We start from the raw sequence: 26124 nt of genomic DNA on the forward strand, positions 1-26124 counted from the left end.
AAATGTGTGTTTTTCTGAAAAATAATTTATTACCAGAGTAAAATAAACGATATGTTGCCATACAAAAAGTGTAAGAAAAGTGACACTGTCAAAACTGGAACTGTATAGAAATCAGTAAAACTTATATATGCCGAGTTGCAGTAACCAATTCTTCAGATATGCTTAAAAATGTTTAGGAATAAATTCAGTGTGTTGCTCGAGTTGTTCGTCACGTTTGACGCTGTGCACGCACACACATCACACACACATCCTCCTGTATCATTCTGTAACTCCTCCTCTAGATATTACAGTTCAAATTAAAGTACACAAATTGCTCGTCACTGCTTCACTGCTACAAATTGTCCCAAATCTTTAATATCAGATGCGCACATTTCATATAATTCCATTATATATACTGTATTTTTCTTTATACAAACCTTTCAAATACAATCTAATAAAAAAAGTCTGGGCCTACTGAAGCAAATATATTACTCCTCATCTGTTTTACTCAAAACACAAAGATATTACTGTTTTTTTTGCTATTGCAACAGGTGCAAATCAAAAGAAAATATAAATAACATTCTCATTTGAATAATCCCTTATTAAGACAAATTAGGCTGATTATTCTGTCGATGTCAGAACAAACATAGATATAGAACAAACTGCTATGATCGAAAACACACCTGCAGTCTGCGACCAGGCAAGTGATGAACAGACGTATGAAACGTGAATTGCACAAGTTTGCACCTTGCAGACGAGACTTCAGTCTAGTCTAAACAGTATTAAACAGTGTTTACGATGTAGCACCAGTTAAAATCTGAACAGTGCATGATTACATGAAAACACGTATTTATTTAAAGTTATTAAGTCTTTATTTTTTTGGACAAAAACATCTAATAGGCCACTATCATAACCCACTGAAAATGATTCTGTTCTCTTTTACAGTTCTTTCTCAAACAACATTAACAAACGAACTATTAGTTTGTAAACACTTGGCAACATTTAAATATGAATAAATGAACAACCACCCAACGATTTCTTAAATAAAAATCTTATTTCGCAGAGGAACGTGACAGACAGAACACACAGTGCACTGACTGAAAGGAAACTGTCAAATCACCGGAATCATGACAGACCTACAGAATATGGCAACTACTGTATCGCTGTAATGGCATCATGTCCATACACTAATAATCAACCAGGACTGAGCCACACAGCACTGCAGTTGTCTTCTACCACCAAGTCAAGACAGGAATTTACCAGCACTGGACAACACGCGCTGATAAGTAAACGTCTGTAATGGACCCTTTCAAAAGTTTACCAAGAACAGCAGCGGTGGTCTTCTGTGACCTCAAGGGGCTATTAAATAGATCACCTATATCAAAACATCAGTTTTATATGTCAAGAAAAAGCAAAAGATATTCCTTTGAGACAATATGAATGTAGCACACTGTCCTTCTCTTGCTTAGCAAACTATAAAACTGACTCCATATTTTCGCAAAACTCGTGGTCCTCTAGGTTATATATAAACTTTGTCCTGTCTACGAGTTTGGGGCCATCTGTGAGAGAGGGGTAGAACTCAGTAGGCGTCTTGATGTACTTCTTATAGTTCCTTCGTAAGCAATACCATGTAGTGGCGTATAGAAGGAAGGCGATGCTTTTGAGAATAATGGCGAGGCTCACGTACAGATGCCTGTAAGATACATTGTCATACAGCAAGCAGGCACCCCTCTCCCCGCAGTCTGAGCTCCAGAAAAGGCATGTTGAATCGATCCCAGCACCGAAGATCAGAGGCGGGGGGATGAAACCTGTAAGACAGAAAACAAAACATCAGCTCTTTGTCATCAAGGAGAAACATCCTTACATTAAAATATGGTGTCCGTGTCTGAATATGTTATGTGGAGTATGACATGTGCTGTGATAATGTGATGATGGAGCATCTCATGAAGGTGTGATACTATACTATCAAAGCCCTGATAGTATCGTTTCATAGGCCACCTTCATCCATTTTGTAATAACTAATATAGATGTAGAAGTAGAGTATCGTCGTATCATTTGTAATCTAATAAAAGGCTCTCACCAAGCAGTCGGAGCAACAGAAACAGAACTCCAAGTGCGTATGACTTCAGCTCGGGCCTCACAGACCTTCAAGAGAAACAGAAACGCATTAAGTCATACGTTGTTGTTGTAGTTTTCCAAAATGTGCACACCCATTGCCCTACATCCTGAGACATACCTGATTAAGATGATAACAGAGGGAGTCTGGGCCATGGCTCCAATCAGGCTGCAGGCGCAGATGACACACAGGAAGATGAGGAACGCTTCCTGACAGCCTGGAGTGGGACATTTACCTGGAACCGCCGTGGCAAATTCACTCTCGGAGGATATGCACGAGCATCCTGTCAGGTTCTGTGAACATCAACAATAGGAACATTTAATATTTATGTGTAAAATTTTAGGTGTGTTTGACCATTTTGTCTGATCAGATAGACGTAATAAATATCGACATCCCATTTTAGTGTTCATCTATCAATGCCACAACACAGACAAAAGGGGGAATGCATGGGGGAGAAATGAAGTAGAGACAAGACCTGAGTGATGGCGGATGAGGTTTTTGAGCTCACTTTTCGAGTGCAGCCAGCAAAGCAGGAAGACAGGTAGGTGACACCGTTGGAGCCGCACACAGGACTGATGGAGGAGGTGAAGCAGTTGCAGTGATTCATGCACTGAGCCTCTGGTTTCTCTCCCTGCCGTAGCGTCCTGAACAAGGGGACACAGAGAAACCTCAACATCCATCTCAGCTAAAAATATCAATTATATCTATGACGGGAACAAACAGAATAAAAGGAGCTCGGAATAACACTCTCGCTCGCAGAGGCACGGCCCTTTATCAACAACTCTGACGGTCCCTGGCTCACTTTTAGCGGCATAGATCTCCATGGTAACTTGCACTGCGCAGCTGCTCTGAATCAGGTTAAATTTCTAAGATGAAGATTAAGATTAAGTTTATTCATCATGTTGCATGCAATTCACGCACAAATTACATGCAATTGAAATTTATCTTGCACCCCCTCTTACATATCACACGCACAAACACATGCATTTCAGAGGGGGTGCAGGGCAGCCATTTTTCAGCGCGCATGGAGCAGGTGGGGGTTCGGTGCCTTGCTCATGTGCACCTCGGCGGTGCTCTGGAGGCAAACTGGCAACTCACCAGCTACCAGTCTGCTTGCTTGGTCCACACAGGGGACTCAAACCGGCGACCCTCCGGTTCCCAGCTGTCGACCCAGCAGACTGAGCTACTGCCGCCCCGAGCGGTGTGATAGAAAAATATGAAAGTGGCTCTTGCTGATAAAGCTCTATCACTATGAGCACAGGATCCACATATAAACACAAATATTGCATTTCTATTCAAGCGACTAGTAATCAAGTCGATCTGGCCAGGGCGATGTGTTTACAGAGTGATTATCATAGCAGAGATACAATAAGGACATTTGTCTCTGTGAACAAAACAGCAATTCTAACAAGCAGTCAGTACCTACAGTTGTCCACTGTTATTTAAATTCTTTATTAGCACTGGCAATTGTTTGTGCCTTTTGCATTCATATGAGGTCATATTCTCAATTGTAGCTTCAGCAACAGAACACTGCGGCAATAAATAGCACAACAGCAATGATATTCATATTCATTTACACATTTACACTGTTTACCTCCAATAAATACCTTCAGCTTTGGCATCACCTGTTAGTTTTTACTTCTGTACTGCGCATAGGATTCCTAACACTCGCTTGTTTCTAATGAACGCTGAACAGAATGGACATTAAGGGATATAATAGTTGCACCTTTATTTGTAGTCATTGCTTTTAGTTTTCCTCTCAGTTATTCATTTGCACTCCAGCTATGTCTTTCACGCCCGATCTCATTAATCCTCCCTCCTGTTGGACTGATCAAGTTTGCCTTATCTTATCTCAACTAAAATACCTTCATGATTTGTTGTAGTAGCGCCAACACTAAATTGAAGGGTTAGTCGTTACAAAACCTGCGTTTCATAAAAATGATCATCTTAAAATGGAAAGTACCAGACTATAAGTCGGATAACCAGCAGTGTTAGACTGGTTATTCAGGAAGTTTGGAATGGTTTGTGAAGTCAGATAAAGTTGGGCGAGAATGTTGAACTCATTTCCTCACTGTGGCCAAAAGAACCTTGTCACCATTAGTCTTGTCAAAGGTCTAATCAATGGGAATGAAATGATTGTGAACAGCCTGACGATTTTAGGATGTCCTTACGTATTGCTGTAGCTGACTGTCACTCCAGCGACAGGACCTGTGTCACAGCCAAGGAAGAGGAAGGAGACGTAGCAGGCCGTGGAGATCAAGTTGACCATCATTGCCATGCGGATGGCTCCCAGCGCCGTCAGGTTCAGCTTCTTCACCAGCAGGCCGCCCATGAAGATCCCCAGGCATGCACACGGGATGGCTGTCATACCTGCAGAGAGTGGACCAAGACTTGTTAATAATACTGAGATAAAATAGGATGATGTTCAAGTGCGTGTGTGCGTGTGTGTGTGTGTGTGTGTGTGGTGTGTGGTGTGACTGTGTTTGGTATGAATACAAACCTAACAGCTGGTTTGCCGAGGTAGTGGTGAGGTTGAACTGCTGCTCCAGGTATTTCCCCAGAAAGGCAGCAAAGCCAGCAACCACCGCAATCTCCATACAGGCAGCCAGAATGATACAGGTGAACACCGGGTTTGACAGGAGGTGCTTGGTCACCTTAGGGATCACTGGAGTACATGGAGGGACAAGAACAAAGTTAGTCAAGGAGTAAATGTAATGTTCGTGTAATCAGGAGAAATTGTCCTGTTCAGAAATCAATCATGAAATCAGAAACATGATCATGACATCGCATACTTATTGTTCTTCTTCTCATTAGATTACATTTTTAAATTAAAGTCTACAAGCAATTGATAAATGTAGATAATCCATTATAAAAATCAGTAACTTTTGAGAATCAATTTGATCAGACATTGTGAATTCCCATCACAAAAACCATGGAAACGCTGCACCGCATCCTGCACTCTTACCCCTGAGTTGCTGACAGCAGGTGGCGTTGTTGGCAGGCTCATAAGTGAGGACCCCGTTGCTGGGCTTTGGAGTCTCAAAGTCTGAATTGAGAGCGGGAGGAAGCATAACTTGCTCGCTCTCCACTCCCTCCTCCTTCTCTCGGGTAGGCAGGGACTGAGGGAAACCAAACATGAGGAGAGACGAGAAGAAGAGTAAGGCACCGCACAGTAGAAAGCCAGCCCACCAGGCGCCGATCCAACGAGGGTCCTCAGGAGTGATGTCCAGTATTTCTAAGGAGAAGCAGAGATGTCACTAAACCACACACACACACACATTTCACACTGCAGAGTAAATCATATTTCTCTTACCGCTGTCGATGAAGATCGCGTCCACGTAGAACTTTGTGCAGAGAGATCCAAGGATAAAGCCACAAGCAGGACCAAACACCAGCGTGGAAAAGAGGATCCCTGCAAGGACAAACAGAAACTTTAAATGAGAAAATGAATAATACCAACAACTTTGAAGACATTTTTTTTTAAATATAGTGTAGGTCCAAACTCCACCACTAGGAGGCGAAACTGGTCACATCTTTGTGGCTTTTCCAGAAGGCACTGCACAGCAAACCCCTCATTTAGGTTGCCACCAAAGATCAAAGCGTGCAACCTAAACCACAAGGCAAACGCAGCAGCAGTGGAAAATGCACACAAGTGTACTCGTATCAGTCACATGGCTCTCAGATACACACACTGTGGATGGAGCCCTGATGACAGAACCAGTTGTTTGGTCCCTGTGTGTTGTGGTGGGCAGCTAGAGTGTGTGTGTTTGTGTATGTAGCTTGATCCAAAATCTTAATGAACGTGAACCCCTGGCACAGTGACCGAAAACACAAACACACACACAGATGACTGGCTGTGATATGTGCTGGTCCACTGCAGACGGAGAGTGTGGGAGGGAGGGTTGGGTGTACAGGGGCCAACCGGATCTGGATCTAAGTTTGACTTGCCATCCTATCATCAAATTACCATCAAAAATAATTTTAGTGATTTAAAGTACAGCGATATAAAACTCGGTTCTATTACCGGAACACCGCTGCTCTGCGTCTTCTGTATGTTTGAGAGATTTAATTCAATTCTTAATGAACACCAGTGGAAACTATGACTAATCTTTGTATGTGTGTGTATTTACAAATCTATTTCCTGACCCAGACCACCCACATAGGAAGGGAGTTGACACGTTGGCATCACTGCAGCCTCATTCCCATTATCCCTCGTGTTTTCAGTAAAGGAAACGGCACATTGATTCATTAGGTGCGCCCGAGTCTTTTGTAATGTATAGTCATTCAGGCAGTAAAACAAAAGGTGCCGGAAGGGGGAATGTGCTGCTTTCAGTCGTGCGTCGAGCTGAAACTCTGAGCATCTTTGTGGTTAATGGTCAGGCCTGCACGGAAATGAAAACAAAGACAGATGTTTCTTTGTAGCATTTACTGTTGCATGCTGGTGAGATTTTGTATTAGGGACAGGGGGAAAGGAGGGACAGAAGTCCATTAGTTGGTCAGAAAACATTAAAAGGATAATTTGTTTGTCCTTGGTTTGGGATCAACAAAAGTATCTATCCATCCATCAAAATACCTCTAGTTCCTACTTTTCAACGTAACAATTTCAGTTTTAAGTTTCAGTTTCATATGAGTGGAAATGAAACACAAGCCGTTTGGAAACACACCTTTGCATTTTACAGAAAAGAAATGATTATTTTAATCATCAAAACTATAGAACAATTACTTGAAGCCTTAAAACTGCTTCAGAGAAATTGAATACAGTATAGAAACGATTTAACACATTCAGCTTGAGCAGCAGCGCTCAATTATCAATGCACAGTGTGGACAGATGGATGCAGTCCTACACACACACACACACACACACACACACACACACACACACACACACACACACACACAGAAGTGCTATTGGTGCACATCAGGGAGTGTGTGTGCACTATATTCTCACAAAACTGTGCAGTTTTAACAGCACTTTCATGAAGATGAGCAGCAGTCACTATCTAACTAGTAAATTTGCCTGTGGCGTGGCAAATGAGGCCTGTGTACATTCTGATTGGAGTGTTCCCTTAGAAACCGAGTGTTGTCTTCTCATAGCAACAACATCCGATTGCGTTTGCCACAGGAAACCACAATGAGGAAATTCAGTTAGTGAAATCACCTTCTGAGAGATGGCGCCTAACTCGAGCCCACAAGCCGCTGCGAGGATAAATGTTTCCATCATCCGTCTCCACCTCCAGCTGCTCTGAGAAACACTGTCTCCTTGGTGATAACATCCTAAGCCTTGCATGTGGAACAGATTTCTAATCTAGAGGAGAACGTGGCTCCTTATCAATCTGCTGCTTTGGAACAAGAAAGGAGACGCACACGTTTGAAGCTAGCGATGAATGGAAGAGAGATAGATTCAAACGTGCAGGTTGGTTTGTAGTTTTTGTTTTAAAATAAGGGGCAGCGCATGAGTAGCTACATGAGTTTGCGCCCTCTGACCTCGCACGGCGACTCTCCCAGACATTTAGCTCTTGTTAAAAGTTAATTGGCACTCCCACTGTAGTCAAAACACAAACTTAATATCACTCCAAAATTGCTTTAATCTAGTTTCCCTCATTCCTTTTCCTCTGAGGTTTCTTGCTCAGCAGTCCCTCCATCCACCAAATGGGGCCTAATCTACTTAATGTGCAACAATCAAGATAAAACTCTTTTCTCTCTCTTTGAAGTGGCTACATGATGGGTTCTTTATGTACTAAGTAAGTAAGTGGAGGCAGGCAGGGAAGTAACAGACATGAGACAAGCTTTCCGCATCTAGATCTTTCAAACACACCATCCAATTTAACTGGAGGTGTACCAAGGGTGGAGCACAGACCTGAGATAACTGGCACGCAGCTATCTGGACTGCTTCATGGGAGCACTGACACACAAGGTGACACACTCTCTGCTTAATCTCGTATAATAAAACGACGGTGTGACAGACCTTTACGCTTAGGTCAAAGATAAAAAAAAACACTGAAGCGACAAATTTCACATTTTTCATTGCAGGATTAAGGGAACCTAAAAAATGAAAAAGTTACATTAAATCTCCGTGAAGGACAAAACACAACCGCAGCCACGGTTAACAAACTACTCTCCTAAATCCCCTTCTCCGACAGTCCTGTGGTCTTATCGTTTGACTTTTAGTAATTATCCTCTCAGGAGAGCATGTTAGATGTTAACAAAGCCCAGTTTGAGTGTTTCTGTCTTGCTTTAATTTGTTTAGAGGACAGCAGAATACGCCAAAAAACCCTTACGCCAAGAGACCGTTATTCTTAATTGTCTCTTAAAGATCACACAACTTTTAATTTCAGATATAGCGCAATTGTTACGTAGCGATCATGAAAATTGCAATAATTACTCTTTTACAGACTCCCACAGTGTTCTGCCAAAACACAATCCAAAGATAAAGCCAAAGTGCGAGTTGCTGGGCTGCACTTTTCATAAAATCACTCTAGAGATTACAGTGGAGCCAGGTGAAATCCAGAGGGAGTCCGATTTAACGGCATTCGACACAGATATAAAGTCCTTCACAGAGATAATGAGCATTTAAACTCCCCCAAGTCATAAAGTTAAGTTCTTTGGTTTGCCCTGGCCAAGGGGTTATGATTATAAACCAGCACAGTGTGAGGTTAAACAGAAAAGCTTGCGGTAATCGAAATGTCAAATGCGTTACGCCCGACCGTCCTCAGTTCATTTCCTGCTCTCACTGTACAAAAGGAATTCCTTCTACTTCTTCTTTTTCTCCTTTATTAATCCTGCCCAACTTGGCTATGTAATCCCCTGAGCTAAATCAGAGTGTGGGGACGCCAAACAGCAGCGTTTGCCACTTTCACAAGAGGTCAGAGCAGAAACGACTTGAACGAAGTAATTACTGAAAGACTGAGGGCCAAACTCGGAGGCCAACATACGGGTCAATGTCAGAAGCCCCGAGACGGAAAACTGAAATCACAGACACAGGACAGAATTAGACTCTGCATAGTTACTTTCATATCTTCTGTACATGTTCTTCACCTAATCACAGGCATGCTTGATTCTGGAGGGTCTGAAGAGCCCAACACCAACTGGCTGAGGTCAAAGCTGGTCGACTCGCATGCAGAGACACGGACCCCCTCTCCTAAAGGGTGGAGGTCTTGAGCTCTTTTGCGGATTTGACATGAAAATGTTTGCTTTCACACCAGAAAAATCTGTCCAAAACTTTGCTAAACTGGCTCTTAACTATGCAGCAGCTCATTAACAAGGCAGTTTTCATTTGGCTTTTACCTGAAACACCCCTGATGAGTAATGGGAGAGACACCAGCACGCTAACAATTATAGTAAGCATATTTAGCTTGGCGCCGCGTAGTTACCAGTTTTTTTTGTAATTATTACTCTCCACATAGTTTTTAATCTATGAAGCACCTGGACTGAAAACTGCTTGGAACCGACAAATCTGTGATATTCATGACATTTAAAATTAACCTTTCATTGCTAGAAATGCAACCTCGTAGTTAGCAAACAAACTAGATGGCAAATAGCGGAGAGGCTAATGACATAACGTGCTGCCAAAATCACCAATAACAGTCAGGCTTGTATATGGTGAACTGACAATAAATGATTTAATCAAAACTACAATTTGAAAGGGTTTGGTAATTTAATGAGTGAAATGCTTTCACACCTAACCTGAATCTGAGAGATTTTTTTTTAATTTGAAAATGCTCATGATTTGCAGAAGCACCATATTTCCTCTTTGATGTCTCAGTTATCAGAATTCTAACTCAGCTTTGTTTTACACCGTGACCTTGTGAGAAATTAGGTGTGAAGTTGTGAATGAAAAAAGGTGCAAATAGGCAATAAGCCAATTCAGAGGGAACAGATCCCATTAATGAGATCAGGAGACCACAGACAAGAGTTGACATTTTGTGCAACACTGTTCAAATAGTAGAAATGACTGGAGAACAGAATCACATGTAAACAGGCCATCTCACACATGTTGACGGACTAATGAACGAGCAGTTAAGATGTACAAACGTCTCTTTTCATCATCATCATCATATGAGTCATGCAGTTACTGATAGCAGGATCTTTACCTGTGGATACATGTTTACAAGTCAATAAGTGCTAAGTACTGTTCATCTGTGCAGGTTTAAAGTGTGAAGTGTTTCAATAAATGTCAAGAGCGGTTAGTTGTTTACCTCTACCCTACATTAACTGTGTCGACTATGCACAGCCATGACCTAAATAACGAGCCAAAGCTTAAAGTAGGCTCTCAACTTACATTCAAATACCATTACATCAGGATCATCCTGCTTTAACTTCCGCTTGCGTCACAACATCTAAAATCAACATCCGAAAGTAGTCGTCACACACGTCCACTTCTAACGCGTCTCTCTCTCATATCAACCTTCTTTCGAATCAAAGCGTCCCAATGTTGTTGGTTGAAAGCTGAGTTCTATGTTACACAGGGATAAACAAGTTTACATGGCTGTGCTGATGCCATATGGTTGGTATATAAACAGTCCAGCTTAAGGACACGTTTAAAACTATTAGCATTTTGACCCCAGGGATGAGCAGTGGGGTTACTGCTGAGCTTCCTCCAGGCTGCGGCTGGCCTCCACACCAGCTTCCCGTCACACTAAGCTGTGCTCAGGCTCGGTCTAAAGCCTCCAACAGGTCTCAAACCTAAATAAGAGGTCAATGTCAGGGATGGCAGACCGCTTCACTCATTCATTTGGGCCGTTAATGTCACATAAGCTAAATTTCACTGAGCACCACTCCATCTGAATGAACGCACAACACATCAGAGGTTGGTTCTGACACAAAATATTACATAGAAAATGCTACAGGGAACACATTTAACACGGATAATGATGATGACGAGGACAATGATCTTCTGCTTATTTTGTAATTGTAATTGTTGTTTGGATAACAATAAAAGCAAAAACACTTAGGGTAGAAGCATTATGGCTGGACGGGGAAAAGAAAAAAGGTTTTATTGAGGGGGACACATGGCAGAAGAGCCGCAGAAGTGCTGTTATTAAAATAAAAGGCCTGTATAAGAGAATATAAAGCCATCATATTATTTCTTTGAAGAGAAGTCAGCAGTAAAGATGTATATAATATTGTAATACATGGAATGTGATTATATGCATAATATGACATGCATATTGGTTTGATTGTGTAGACAGTATCTATTACATTACACTACACCAGCACCGTGTAATGAGACGTGGAAAAGATTCACATGACTTCACAAATTTGGTTTTGGAGGATAATCTCTCATTCCAGACGAGCAAGCAATGAGACACGGTGTTATTATTACACTATCATGCATCATACAAAGGGCTTTCTGTTGGATCTGTGTCTAATTAGCTAACGTCTTCCATTTTCATGAGAATGAGATTTTATGGTTTGTGTGAAATGGAGATATTTACATTGTGTAGCTTATTTAAACAGTGTCATTCAATATATTAGTGTTAAAGAAATTAGTGTTTTAATTGGAATTAGTTTGTGTTATATTCGTCCATCTCTTGTGCTTGAAAGGAGGACTACAAGATGACATGTGGTGCGTTAGATTCACTAAAAAGGTCTAGGTGGGGCTTTACTTTTCATACATACTCTAGCACTAACAGGAGAATGCTGGTGATGTCATTGTCCTGGACTTGTTTTCTCATCCTGAATAGAGCACGAGTAATAACCTGACTCACCTTTGACGAGTAAGATCGGTTTTAAACATCACTGACCGTGAAGCTGAAGCTGTGCTGTACCTGACATGCTGTGCATTTCTTGTCAAACTACATTAAACTAAACTCTCCCATATTTTGTGTTTTCTAGTAGGATGTTAAACTGTGCTTCACCTGTCTGTCACCAATTTCTATTTCTACTCAGTAGGCCAGCGGTATTAGTCTACTTTAACCCGACATGCAGTAACATAATCTTTGAGTCCAATTAACCTTTCGTCTTCACACACGATTCCAGGAAGGAGTAAAAGCTCTCATTAACCTAAATGGCGTCGGCAACTAAAACCTCTTTGTTTTTATTTCATGTAATTACAGTTAATGAGATTTACGTGCTAATTTAAGTCTCCTTAATAACGGAACGATCTTCATTGAGAGTAACCATAAGGTAAACTGCATGCGTCATTACAACGGCAGACTTTTTAATTCACTGTGGTCCCTGCTGGTAAATTAGAGCACATTTTTTCTCTGCAAAGCAAGCAGTTCTTCCAATATTACAGTAATGCACGCTTCAGCTCTTATATCAATAATAATGATGGTGTTTCAGCGCCTTAAGATTACATAAACAGACTGGGCATGTTTTCAAACAGGGCACTGATGTCAGCGTACTGCCAACTGTGCCAGCACTGGGTCAGAGACAAAGAGGAGCTGAGGGGAAGAAGGGATGGAGGGCAGGAGTTAATGTGACAGAGCAAAGCCTTGTCACTGCGCCTCGCTACAGTGATCTGTTTGTAATCCTGCCTCTGATGTTCGCCTCGGGCCGCAGTCTGACTTGCACACAGCCGCCATTATTGGGCACTGGGCTGGTAGGATGAAGGCATGGAGGGGAAAAAGGGCACAGGACCAGAACACGATGGAGCAACTCAGCTGAGGAGCCCCAGCTGCTCCATTGACGAGCAGCAGCAAGCAGAGGTTTGAGACGCGCTGACAGCAGCTGGTGGCGGCTCCTTCAGCAGGTGGCTTGGCCTAATTACGAGGACAGAGATGCCAGCAGCCTTTTACCCCTTCCTCCACGAACATGACACAAAACACAGCCCCTATCTGTGCTGCATCCTGAGGAAGAGGAGAAACAGTGCAGCAATCCAAACGTGGAGGGTTTTCGGGAGAAGCGACAAATTTGTTAAGGACAACAGATTTACAGCACATGCCTCAGCCAAGCCTGAGTAAACGTCCCTTTTGTCTCTTGATGATGAGTTGGTTGGGTTGAGACTAAAATTGTAGGTGATATGAAAAAAACAACTGTCTAAATGCTGGAAAGATGAATGCAGATGGAACAAAAGAATCCAGGAAGAATTTTGATTCCGTGACTTATGGATCAAAGGTTGAATGCCAAAACATAAATGCCCACTGTTATTTAAGTTGAGATATTTCACAAACAGAAACAGGACAAAAGCCATAGCCTCTTTGGCAGTGGTCAAAATCAAATCATTGGTGTTATATTTATCAGTATAAAGCAAACTGTACAGTGGCAATCCTTATTATAGTGTAGTGGCATTAGAGAAAACATCTCACTTATGTTTGCCCACTGAGTAAATAAAATGAGATTGAATCCAACAGTTTATTATAATTACTGCCCACCTATTGATCAGAGTCCATTTAATTAGGCAATGTTATCCTTCACACAGCGCCATCAGCGATATGGGGATTAAGTGCTGAACATGCTTTTGAGTAATCCTAGGAGCCTGCAGTGCAACCACTTACACACCACTCAATCAATGAGGCTCAAGGATTTGTGGCAAAGCCGTGAGTGGAGTGTGAATCTGTAGGGTCTGAGCAAAATCCTTGTCCAAGGTCATCTCAAATTCTGAAAAAAGTGAGCAGGTAAGTGTCTCATGTCGAAAGGCCCGAGCTGACCGGCCCCTGTGCCTTTTTAGCCCTGACGCTGTCTGGCCAGTTTCACAGCAAACATCGGGCGCAGCAAAGCGACAGCTGCATCCTCCACAGCAGGACTGAGCATCACAATCCAATAGTAAAAAAAAAAAAAAAAAAAAGGCCTAACAACCAGGCATTTCTGTGGCAACGGCTTGCTGCTGCTGCTGTTTATTATCTGTCTCCACCCACCGCTTATCCCCATGCTCCTCCCCCCGCTGGACTACAAAAAAAATCCCTTTTTTAATCAGCGACAGCATTGCCTGACCCAGATTGACTTGAGAAGGCCGCATTGTGGCTGAGGTTTGCCTAGTCTAATGGGACAAGTGATGAAGCACAAGCACAGCTCAGCCCCAAAACACCGGCCACGGCAGGGGCCGGAGGACGCAGCAGGATACGACATGCAGCACCTTAAAACTGAGAAAAAATGCAAACAGATGCAAACCGATGCAAACAGCCAGAAGCAACAACATACGTGCCCTTCGTGCTCTTGTGAGAGGGCCTGCGGGGCTCATAAGAAGGTCTGTAATCCAACACTGATCCATTTCGTACTGGGGTCTGACCTATTTACTGCCTAAACTCAACTTTCACTGTTCCCCTAAGGTCCAGCTGAGTGATGAAAGGTTCATCGGGCCAAGACGAGCGGCAGCCAGAGTCAGTGAAAGTTTAAAATGTTCCTTAAAGGGGTCGGAGTCTGCAGATGAGCAGAGGCGGACTCACAGGAAGCAGCATGATTAAAGCTTCACTTTGACAAGACGCCGCCAGCGTTACCAGAGGCTTGTCTCCGCTCACTTAACCATTACGACTTCATTCATTAGAGCAGAGACGAGTGCAGCTACAGGTTTATATCAGTGACTCACACACAGTAGGAACATTATCTGTACCAGTCAGGATCTCATGGACAAATAGGATGTTTATAATGAAATATGGGTAAATAATTATACCTGATATATATGAAAAGTATGATCAGATCCAATTTTTGCAAATTTTTCCTTTGCTGTTTTGTACTACAGACATGTGTCATCCAGACTCGATTCAGCATTCCTTCATAATTCATTTAAAAGACAGTGAATCATAGCTACTGATGCCGAGTCGAGCAATTATCTCCACAAAGTAGCAACTAGGCTCCATCACACACACACACACACACACACACACACACACACACACACACACACACACACACACACACACACACACACACACACACACACACACACACACACACACACACACACACACACACACACACACACACACACACACACACACACACACAGGTTTTGATGTACTGGTGCAGCCATGGAAAGCTGTCTTGGATTTGAATATTTTCGTGTATTCAAATATAAAAACTGTGAAGAATAAATATGAAGTGTTTTTGAAAAATGTGGAATTTTTTGTCTATCTTTGAGGTTAGTTGAAATGAAATAGAAGGTAAAAGTGAGGATATTAGGGTTGAGCAGTGCTCACACATCTTCTATCCTCTGTACCTTTGACCTGATCCATCAGACAACCAATAGGCAGAAGTAGAAAGACTATAGACTGCAGTGAAACAGTTACAGTGTCACTGCATTATTATCCAATTCCCGCATTAACACCAGATTGACTGTGGGAGGCGAATGAGGCGGGCAGATGATGGCTCCTTATGAGGCTACTAGACGTCATGGCACGCAGCAACATCACAGCCTTGACTTTTACTAAATAAATAGAAAAATCACCAGTGTGACCGCCAAGAGGATATTTAACTATCAAGATATCTTTGCTTGTCCACCCCAGGAAGCTCATCAGATCTGCAAGTGGACAAACAACTCTTCATACAGTCAATCTGCAAATACTGGCAACCGAATATTTAAAATGTAATAACAAATGACAATTGACTCTTGTGCGTTCTGGCTCATCACAGGCAGGGCTGATATATGAGCTTATTAGATTCAAGGAAGAGCAGCAGACTCCAATCAAATAATCTCGGCCCAAATTTAATGAAACTTTCACTTGGGGCGATCACTAATCAATCACGGTGACGTACCATTTACCAAAGTGGGAGTGCAACGAAGTCCAAATTGGGTGGTCTCTCTATTTGTGTGTGCATTAGGTTAGACCGCTTCCTTTCTGATTCCTTTACATGATTTGATACTGAGATTATTTGGAGGTAATTGCTGATTAGCTTGGGAGGCAGCGCTGCCATGTTGTTGACCAGCTGGATAGCAGATAATCTCATGTTTGCTGCCTTCTGTACCCTGCAGCCTCAGTCAGAGTCTTTCCTCAGGTAGGAGGCGGTGAAGCTGGGGGCATCTGCTGCCGCGTGGCCCTGCAGCCTCTGGGTCACAGCAGACTACTAGGCACAGGCGTCCTGTCAAACATGGCGGAATTACAACCCCACACAGTTCACTACGCAAATGCAGAAGAGCGACGGCTGGCTGATGAACATTTACCGCAATGTCATTTATCATCTTGAAAATAAAACAAACTGGTGTTGCTAGGCAAACTCAGCATGCAGCTTATGCCGGGGACGGAAAAAGCCATTTAGAATCTAATCCTTCAAGACGACATTACCATGCGCTGAGTTTAAGTAGCTTATATAAACGCCCTACTGCAGCAACTGTTTGGAGTCAGGAGCATTTTTACAGGAATTTTGACAAGTCTCTCGAGAATAACAGACCTTTGTCACTGCAACTCCTCACAGTTGATTTTAATCCTGCAGAGCTCAAGTCAGCCTAATATATAATTAGAGTACAGATGAAATACGGAGGTTCAAAGAATGAAACAGTAGCTCTGGTGGAAGGACGGGAAACAGAAGAAAAGGTCCTACAAAAGTGCTTTATGTGTCTGAAAGATTAATTTTACTGTGACAAAATATTCCACTTCATTTCATGGAACTGTATGGGAGGAAGGAGGTATAAAAATTATTTTTGTACTTTTCCATCTGCAGGCACCAGCGGGTAAATTGGTGCAGATTGTAATAGAAAAAGGGACCTGTGTGTGTGTGTGTGTGTGTGTGAGAGTGAGAGTGAGAGTGAGAGTGAGAGTGAGAGAGAGAGAGAGAGAGAGAGAGAGACTGCTGCTCAGACAAAACTTGCGGCAACTTTATCCAAACACACCCTCTACTCTTCTTCTTTTGGCTGCTGAACTTGAGCATGTGACTGCAGCCAGTAGAGGACAGTTAAAGCTCCAGTGTGTTACTTTTCAAAAAGCACTTTTTTGTGAAAATGTGCCGAAAACCTCATTACACTCCATATCCAAATGCATACATGGGGTGTTCTGCAGTGCCTCCCACTGATGGAACCTGATTTAGGAAAAGATGACATCATTTACCAGAAGGGGGGCTAACTGCTTCACCTGTCAATCATGTCTCATGTTGTCAGATGGGGGGACAGGTACAGGACAGGGCAGCGAGAGGAGGACCAAGTTCAGATTCAATCTTACTGACTGTACTTCAGGTACCACTGGTGGTCCGCATAGTACAGTTTGGGAACCTCATTGTTTTGATTTAAGTTTAGTTATTTTTCCTCTCGTTATGCGCTTTTTGAAGCAAAATCCACATTTTCAAATGTAGAGAATTTTCTCCAAAAAAGGCACTAGAAGCACTGATGAATTAATTAAGGTCATTCTCTCAGTCTCCATAACATAAACTCCATGCTTTACAGTTTAATGAAGTAACCTCAGCCTGTATACAAGCTGAAACCTGGAGAGACAGCTGGGTGGAGTTTCTGCTGTATAATGTACACAAGCCACCCTAAACTCTTCTCCCCATGTCCTGTACAGTAGACTTCAGTAGCCGGTGGTCCTGTGGGAAGCGCCAGATTTAGCCGCGGATAGCGAAAGGTCATAGAGCAGCTGGAAAGGAGATCCTGTTGATGCAATCCGTCCAATCATATTTATTAGCTTTGGCTGGAAATTACGTCTCGACATGGGAAACAGAAATGGGCGCGATCTTGCGAAAAATCTCAGTGACGGTGCACTGGCAATGAGAGTGGCTGTAAGCGAAACCGCCTTTAAAAACGGCAGGAAATGCGACAATACCGCAAAGAAACCCTGTTAAGACTCAGAGCAGATGTCTCATTCGAATAGTGTATTGTTCAAACTGCAGTACGCCGTGTCTGGAGGAGTACACACAGTGCAGCGGGCCTCTGGAAGGGTTGTTTTTCACAGGCCTGTGTGGTATGCATATGCGTCTCCCAACCCACTCAGACCCACCTCATGGCTGGCTGGTTGGCATTCCAGCCGTATTCTGTAATTATGGCTCTTCTCCAGGACTGCCCCCCCCCCCGGCGCGCTCTAACAGGGTGGGGTCCCGTCTCTGTTCGCACATTTCACCTGGCTATTTAGCTCAGCCTCTAATTTTAACAATAACACAGTACCGGTGGAAAATGCGCCGTGGGTTACACCGTGGGTGTCGTGTGTCGCAAATCGGGTTTAACCGCGATGTTGACAGCAGAGGGAATCTTCCATTAATGTGTTCACACAAAGGTTTTAATGTTTCTAAATATCTCTGTACGACTGCCTCATACATTCCCTCTGTGACTGATGCACACAGGGAGGAAAACAACGAGTGATCAAGATGATGGATGGGTGATATTTACTGTGCGCTGTGGAAAATTCCAGGATAATGCTGCATTTGTCTCTTTTTAAAGTTTCATTAACTTGCCATGGAGACACAATCAGCCGTTCTGTGCCTTTACAATGACAAACAGACACCAAAACCTACAGGAAATAAACAAATATTTGCAGACGTCTAAGTGCTTTGTAAGCATGCCTTTGCGTCACGGCGACAACAATGTGGAACAGTTTACATAAATAACTGAATAATCAAACTACATTATCAGTATGTGAAAGGAAATCTCAGAAAATCAGACAATCTGCTCCATTCATGCTGCTGGGAGCACATGACATGCCTGCAGCATAAGGATTAGGGCAATCAGCTGAGCACAACTCAATACCACATTGTTCCTCGCTGCTCACCGCTTGTTTTTCCTCCAGCTCTCCTTGCAGCTTATCGGAGGAGGACAGAACCAAATCTCCCGCCGACGCCTGCCAAACTTCAATCACTGGGAGTCCACTTCCCCACTGTAAACTGCTAAAACGCTACAACGGCGGTGTGAAAATGTCAAAGCCCTCTGTGGTACTTTTTGTTTGTGTTGGACGAGAGCTTGAAGCGCTCGGCTCAAACTGAGAAATGCACACAAGAAATGGCAATTAAGAAAATCAGTTTCGGGCCGGAGATTACAGAGCACACTGAGGCCTTTGTTCACGGGTCACATCTGTATCTGACTGACAAAAGGCTGCCACGCTCTGTGAATGTACCAGAAAGAGTGTGTGCCAGCCTCAACTTATCCTTCACTCAGGCTCTCATTGTCTCTGCTCTTCACCGATAACAAACCACACACACACACACACACACACACACACACACACACACACACACACACACACACACACACACACACACACACACACACACACACACACACACACACACACACACACACACACACACACACACACACACACACACACACACACACACACACACACACACACACACACACACACACACACACACACACACACACACACACACACACACACACACGTCATCAAAGGCTTATGTGCCAGTCTGGACAACAAAATACAGGCAGGTCACCATCGAAACTGCAAACAGACTATTTTAAGGATTTGTGGTTGCGGTTTCTTCATAATAACGCCATCATGACGAGCAAAGCTAAAGCAGAAAGGATTAACCTGCAGGTAAATATGAGAAGTTGCCTCTTTGTTACTATGACCACTGTTGGTCATCGAAGTAAATATTTAAAATACACATGTGTTTAATATCGTATCACTTGGTGGTCTTGCATTGAGAAATGTCGTCACAGATATTCAGAGAAAAATCCAGAGGAAAGCCTTTATCGCTCAGAGTGTGAAGTGATAAACCGAACAACTCTATACCATAATAGCATTAAAACGCCAGGTAGTGAACCTCAGCAAATACATATCCCAGAACAGTCATTGTGTATGTAGAATATGCACAGAAAGCGCTTTGAATGCACATTTAAACCCTGCAGAGCTGCATCAGCAGCATCTTGCTTTTGAGAGGATTGAGTGGAGGAGAGACCTTTAACCCTTACATGGCCTCTTCCTCGCTGTGAGCACTGTGAGCGAGATCAGAGAGCTCCTACACCTGCTCATCTGGAGCTCACGTGGACACTGCCTGCTTAGGAACACAAAGATGGAGTACAACACACACACACGGGTATTGACTCAAACCCTAAGCACACATTGCACCTGATGACAAAGAACAAACACCACGATTGACTTAAGCTACAGGTACACCAGTTTAAGTTTCATAGGGAAACCAGTGAGTTACAACAAATAGATTTTCAAATGCCAGTGTGATTATTCTTCTTTTTCCTGAATACCTATCAAGCCACAGCTTCTCAAACAGTGCTTCAGCAGCCCGTTTCCTTACTAGATCCATATGACATCGGTATTTTTGACAGCGTGTGTGATTGTGTGTCATAATGATTATGGCTCACCTATATAGAGGGAGGAGTCTTTCTTCTTCACATGATCATCGATGTAGGACACGCCCAGGGGCTGCACTGGAGTGGCTCCAATCCCCAGCAGGACCTGAGCTCCGATCAGCAGTAGGTACATCATGTTAGTGTTGGCCTTGTTGGGGCACACGATATCCTCGGCCTCTGTTAACTTGCTATTGTTAGAGCACACATCCCGACCCCTGTCACTCCTCCACAGTTCCTTGATTTCATACTGTTTTGTAAGAAACTCCGGCAGAGCAGAGAGAAGGGCGCCGAGGGCCATGATGATTCCGCCACAGCCAATGAGACGAGGCCGATGAGCTTTGGCCCCAAAGTAGCTGACGAACAGGATCAGAGCCAAGTTGCCAATCTCGAAGCTGCTGGCTATCACCCCCACGTCTGCGCTCTGCAGGTTGAACCGCCTCTCCAGTGTGGTCAGAACACTCACCTGTAAAAGCAAAAGCACACTAATTCAAGCAGGGATCGCAGAGTATAGCACAAAATGTAGCACAAACACAGAGCACAAATTCAAAACTCTTTTACTCATGGACTTCATCTATTATATCTCTACCAGTCACTTGTAATTGATGCCTTTCCATTGGAACATCCTGACTCATAAAACTGTTTTAAGATGTTCCACATGGAGGCTCCGCCCTGCCAGCAGGCCTCTGTTTCTCATTAACTGGACAATATTTGCTCCAGTGGCTCCATGAGAACAGCTCATCACAAGCTTCTGTCTCTTTCAGCCACAGTAGAAGTTTTTAGGTGAAACAAAGTGTACTGGCGATGATCCAGACGACAGGGAAATGAATACCGAGACAGTATTTCTTTTCAGGATACACGTAGAGACAATGAGGACACTTCAAGCTTTGTTTGTTGATTGTACTTCGTCCCACAGTGTCTCAGAGGAAAGGACTTAAATCAAGCAATATGAAAGCATTTTGGGGCACAAAGTGGAGCAGAGCTATGTTTACTTGTGATATATGGGAACAATCTTCTTGGCAGGAGCCGCAGAGACACATTTAAACAGTTGTGCTATTTTCAGATCTGTTACAAACTGTCCTTGAAAGGGAATCATCATTTTCCATTTCCCAAATGGCTGTTTAGGCATTTTGATTGCTGCTCTAAAAAAGGAACCCTATAGATAAAAGTATTTTCTGGGAAACGATTTCCTTGCAAAGTAAATCGTACATCTTTGACTTTGCTTAATTTTTCTGAATATTCAGCAGTAAAGTGGACAATCTTTTTTTATTCTTACTATGAGAATGTTGATGTTGTCCTATCAGCACTCTACTATTCCAAGTTGTTTTGATTATTTCCATTCATCATGTACCATGATCCAGCTATTAACCTTAGTCATAGTTTAGTTTTAGATGATTTATATGGCAGGGGAGTAGCAGCTTTAAATTAAGTCAACACTATACTACAAAGCTCCAAAAATAACCCAGCTCTCTCTGTTCTACGTAAATCTAAATAATGATCGGGCTTTGCTTCACATTTGGCAATTCTATGTGATTTTTACGCTTTTAATTCAGTCGTGGTCCTGTGGCCAGAGCTCATTTTTCAGGTTCTCTGTGTAAACAGGTGCTACAGGTGGATCATTGTCAACATAGACAAACGTGACAGGTGTAGGGGTCATTACAGTGGGACCTCCTACAGCTGGAACACAATTGGTCGTGGACTAAAGACATCTTATGTGACCTATGGGATGCAGAATTGACAGCAGGTTATTTCTGTAACAAAAGTTTGCAGCTGCTGTGAGGAAAGCTGCAGCGGCTCCTTCATGAAGGATTAAAGAGCAGAAGGTTGGGAACAGAATTGCTGGTAACAGGTTGTGCTAGAGTCCCTTTGTGGAGCCGAGCGGATGGCAAACTTCAGAACGAGTCAGGACGTTTCTGCTCCCTGAGCAGCACTTTCCACACAAATGTGAGCACACAGGTTGGACATTTACGCCTGGCTGAGTCTGTCTGGGATCTTACAGCAACATTCTCCATCTGCTTAGAGACGCCAAACCAGGTCCCAACAGCAACCTGTGGATGGTGCAGCAGGGGTTCTAAGCAGACATTAACCCCGACTGTGTTGACGGTTCACTGAGGAGTAGCCGAGCGAGTGAAGCCATCATCTAATCTAATTCCATCCCATCGCATTACAGCCGGCCTGAGCTGGCAGACTGAGTGAAAGCTTCTGCTCTCCGCTCAGCAGTGGAAACACTACAGGTGACCTAAACCCTCATCCTCAGGTCCAACATGTCTGCACTTTTACTCTGACTTCAGCAGGCAGCGCTCCAGGAAGATTAAAAGCTGAATAAACTAGAGGGAAAATCTTACACATTACAAATTGGTCAGCGGTCACAGCCGAACCCTGTTTGGTTAACAACCCAAAGCCAGCGTAAAAATGTGGAAATGTTTAACCTGTTGCATAGCAACAAAACAAACGTGTCCAGCTGTGTGATATTGAGTGGCCTAACAGGAGAATGAGTCTGGTCTAAGCACAAAGCATCACTCTTTCCAACGAAAAAAGTGCAGTGTTTGTGAGGGATGTACTGGCCGTGTCTGTTATCAAGGTGCAGATCAGCAGAACGCAGCTGTCTCAATATTTACTCATCACTTCATGTTTAGCACAGACAGGAAAATGTGAAGATGTAGCACCTGCTCACAACTGTAAACAATGGTGATTTAGATTAACAATTCGTATCTGATTTAATAATGTACAAAACATTCTAAAGGTAACAAATACTATTAATGCCCTAGCCAGCTTGGAAAAGAGTGCTTTGTGTTATAATTCATAAAAAGTACTTTCTAAACATTGAAGTCGGGTATTAAGTTAATGAACATACTTGTGCACTTGTATTCCACAAGAAGCCCTGCAGTTTGTTTGCAAACATCTAGGGAAATACCAAACCATTTAAGGGTTCGGAAATGGAAATCGGAAATGGTTTAATGTATGAAAACATGACTAACTTGAATGAATAATATGCTAATTAGTTGCTGTGGCTTCAACAATACATGTTGATTAATGTGAATGGGCTTTCCCCCCTGTGATTGCAGTTTGACAGGTTTGTTCAGTTGAGACCGTGTGACTCACACACAGATCAGGTGATAATTACACTTTGGAAACACATCTCTGAAAAGTGAAACTATCTCTGTGAAAGATGTTATTAGACAGGCAGAGAGACAGACAAGCAAGGGGCTGTTGGAACATAAGGGCGCTTTTACTTTGTAGTCAAAATGTGAAGGCTGCTTCAACAACTTCCTGAAGTTATTGATGAGTCAGAACAAAGTACTTTGATGACAGTTTAACATGGATTAGTGGTTAGGGCATCAAATGAAGTAATCAATACTCATGATTGGTCTGTAAATCTCTGATCGGTGAAGCTGTAACTCTTTCTCCATTATAAAGCTCACACAGTAGTAAAAGCTGCATTTGCTGTTTTCAAGAGCAAACAGGCATCCGAGTTTGAAATGGAACTCCCCAGAGGCTCCAAACTCACTCCTATCACTTCAAATCATGCAAGCAGTAAACTGAGAGCTGCACTTCTGACAGGTGAAGAAGAATTACAGAAATGTCCTGACATATTGTGCTTTATGTCCAGACAGTTGCTGGTGTTTCCAGAACGGCTGCTAAATAAGGACACACAGTGTGTTGCTAAGTGCCTTGTGCAGGTAATCAGCTCACAGAACCTAAGTGCTCCATGACACCTGACTTGTGTCCCTTTACTGTCTGCACAATCTCCAAGTCCCATCATCCAATCACAGATATGACAGCAGTTCAGGTCCTCAGGTTATCAGTGAGAACCAGGGGCTCAACATGTCTGTGCAAATAAGGCTCGGTGTAACTTGGGTTGGCTGTGCTGATAAACGAGGCCTAGTGTGTTTGAATAAGTAAATGTTTCCTCTTACATCACCAGCCGTCATTTGCAAGCCTCACCCAAAGCCTAGAGTTACAGCGCTGGGACAAATAGGCAGAGTTGTGCATGTGTTTAGACATGTATTTAGTTTACGAATACAGAGATGAAAGCCATATTGATTGGGGAATCTTAATGAATGACATCACCATGCCTGGCCTCTGCTCTGAACTATGTGATGCTTAGAAAGTCCGCTGGAGTGGAGATAAGATGTTCCACTCCAAATATGGATGAGGCATTTAGGTTTGGCCTGTCTGAGCTCAAGGAACAGAATAAACACGGTTCACGGAAGGAAACATTCCAGGTGGCCGCTTTTTTCTGAGGAGGTGAAGCTCCGAGGAATAATTAGGAGTCCTTTACAAATAATGATTAGCGTCTCCACATTAGAGCTTCAACTGGCAATTGTTTTCATAAGAATTTAGTAAATTAAATATCATCGCAACTCCCCTGAACCAGGATTAGATTCAGAGAAGAGTTGACAAAGTTGACATTTGAGGATGTGGAGGACTGATATGTGTTGCTCAACTTCCTGTCCCCCATGAAATCATTCCAGCACTAATTACATGTATTGCTCTTACAACTGCATAATGGTGATGACTCGCATATTAGTCACCATAAATCATGACACAATTCCATTCATCATTTCTGGATGGTGGACACATTTGTATTCTTATTTGTCCTACTGGTGGCTTTCATAATGAGGATCATCACAGCCTTTATCAAAGAAGTCTAAATGAAAGTGAGCTAAACTAATATGAAATGGGAGTGTTGGAATCTTTGACCTTGAATGACATTAGGGTTAAAAAAAATGAACCAATTACTGTCTCCCCTAATATAATGAAAGCTATCATTACTAAAACTACTCACATCACAACCACAGCAAAGAGTTGTTTCATTAAAATAGTCTCAATTACTGGTGTGATGCGTTCAAATGAAGTGTGTAAATCACACAGAGGCAACAAAATCCTTCCCAACAATAAATATAAAAAGTTGCACAGTGTAGAAGCTGTGCTACTGGCTGAGCCTCCATGTGTGTGTGTCCATGTGTCATCGCTGTCCTGTACGGCTCCTGCGTTTGATCCAGACCTGCTAAGCCCGAAGAGAGGCGTCCAGAGCGAGTGATACACTGCCGGTCCTGACCCAGTGGGTGACACCAGTATCCGGGTGTCACTCAGGGTCCGGGCTCGGTGTGTGTGCGTGTGTATGCATGTGTGCGACTGTGTGTGTTGGACTCACCAGGTACGCTCCGACGGTCCCCTGTGCCAACATGAGGGCGCATTCCGATATCAAAAATATCTTGATATTGGAGAAGCATGACTGGTTTTTGCGCTCCGCGGCGTCCGCTTCGCTCCGCGGCGAGTCCCGGTGCTTCTTCACCTGCATCCTCTTCCTCCCTGTCTCTCTCTCTCCGTGCGGGGGACTTTTCTACGGCTCTGAAACCGAAACAGCGGGAGGACGAGCGGCTCTTTTGCTGGTTCCCCCCCTCGGATCAGCACGTTACACGCCACCAGTAGTGTTGCGTTTCTCCTCTGTAGACCACATTCGGTGCGGGGTTCTTCTGCTCTGAACTGAAGCTGCGAGCGAGACTCCACAGATCTGTGCCGGTTCGCGGTTGTCCGGATCTAAACATCGCCTCCTGGCCGACGCGCAGGGACGTGTGAACTCCTTGTGAACGTGGTTTGCAAAGGCAGAAGTGAGCGGAAATCTCTGTCGAATCGCATCTCTCCGCGGCAGGTTTTGGTTTTTATTGTGTTTGGTTGTTGTTGCTGTCGATACAAGTGAAGGTTGTGGTTGGTCGGGCGGAAGAGCTTCTGCTCCGGTCGCGGGTTAACTCCTACAGCTCAGAAGTATCATGGTCCTGGCACACACACGCACAATGACTGCTCTCTCTCTGCGCTCTCACACTACTTGAGAGCTGATCCTCCAGTAGCGCAGGCCGACCACTAGAGGCGCTGTGGAGTATGTCCACAAAACTAATCACTACTA

General features: G+C 43.3%; 1 protein-coding gene across 2 annotated transcripts; it reads right to left on the reverse strand.

Moving 5' to 3' along the window:
- Nucleotides 1-869: 869 nt before the first annotated feature.
- slco3a1a (solute carrier organic anion transporter family member 3A1a) lies at nt 870-26045 on the reverse strand. Of its 2 annotated transcripts, none has more exons than XM_076142410.1 (10): nt 25375-26045; nt 20232-20682; nt 5409-5507; nt 5061-5330; nt 4596-4760; nt 4267-4465; nt 2604-2739; nt 2216-2388; nt 2060-2124; nt 870-1787 (listed from the first exon to the last, which is right to left on the reverse strand). In XM_076142410.1, exons 1-10 carry the CDS (start codon nt 25519-25521, stop codon nt 1453-1455), a joined length of 2040 nt encoding a protein of 679 aa, XP_075998525.1. In that variant the 5' UTR covers nt 25522-26045; the 3' UTR covers nt 870-1452. The 2 variants fall into 2 exon arrangements, with proteins under 2 accessions (XP_075998525.1, XP_075998524.1); XM_076142409.1 differs by having other exon boundaries at nt 2571-2739.
- Nucleotides 26046-26124: the final 79 nt, after the last annotated feature.

Source organism: Genypterus blacodes, unplaced genomic scaffold, assembly GCF_046128005.1.
Source record: "Genypterus blacodes isolate CSIRO-AG114 ecotype Tasmania unplaced genomic scaffold, CSIRO-AGI_Gbla_v1 ptg000021l_1, whole genome shotgun sequence".
Taxonomy (NCBI): Eukaryota; Metazoa; Chordata; class Actinopteri; order Ophidiiformes; family Ophidiidae; genus Genypterus; species Genypterus blacodes.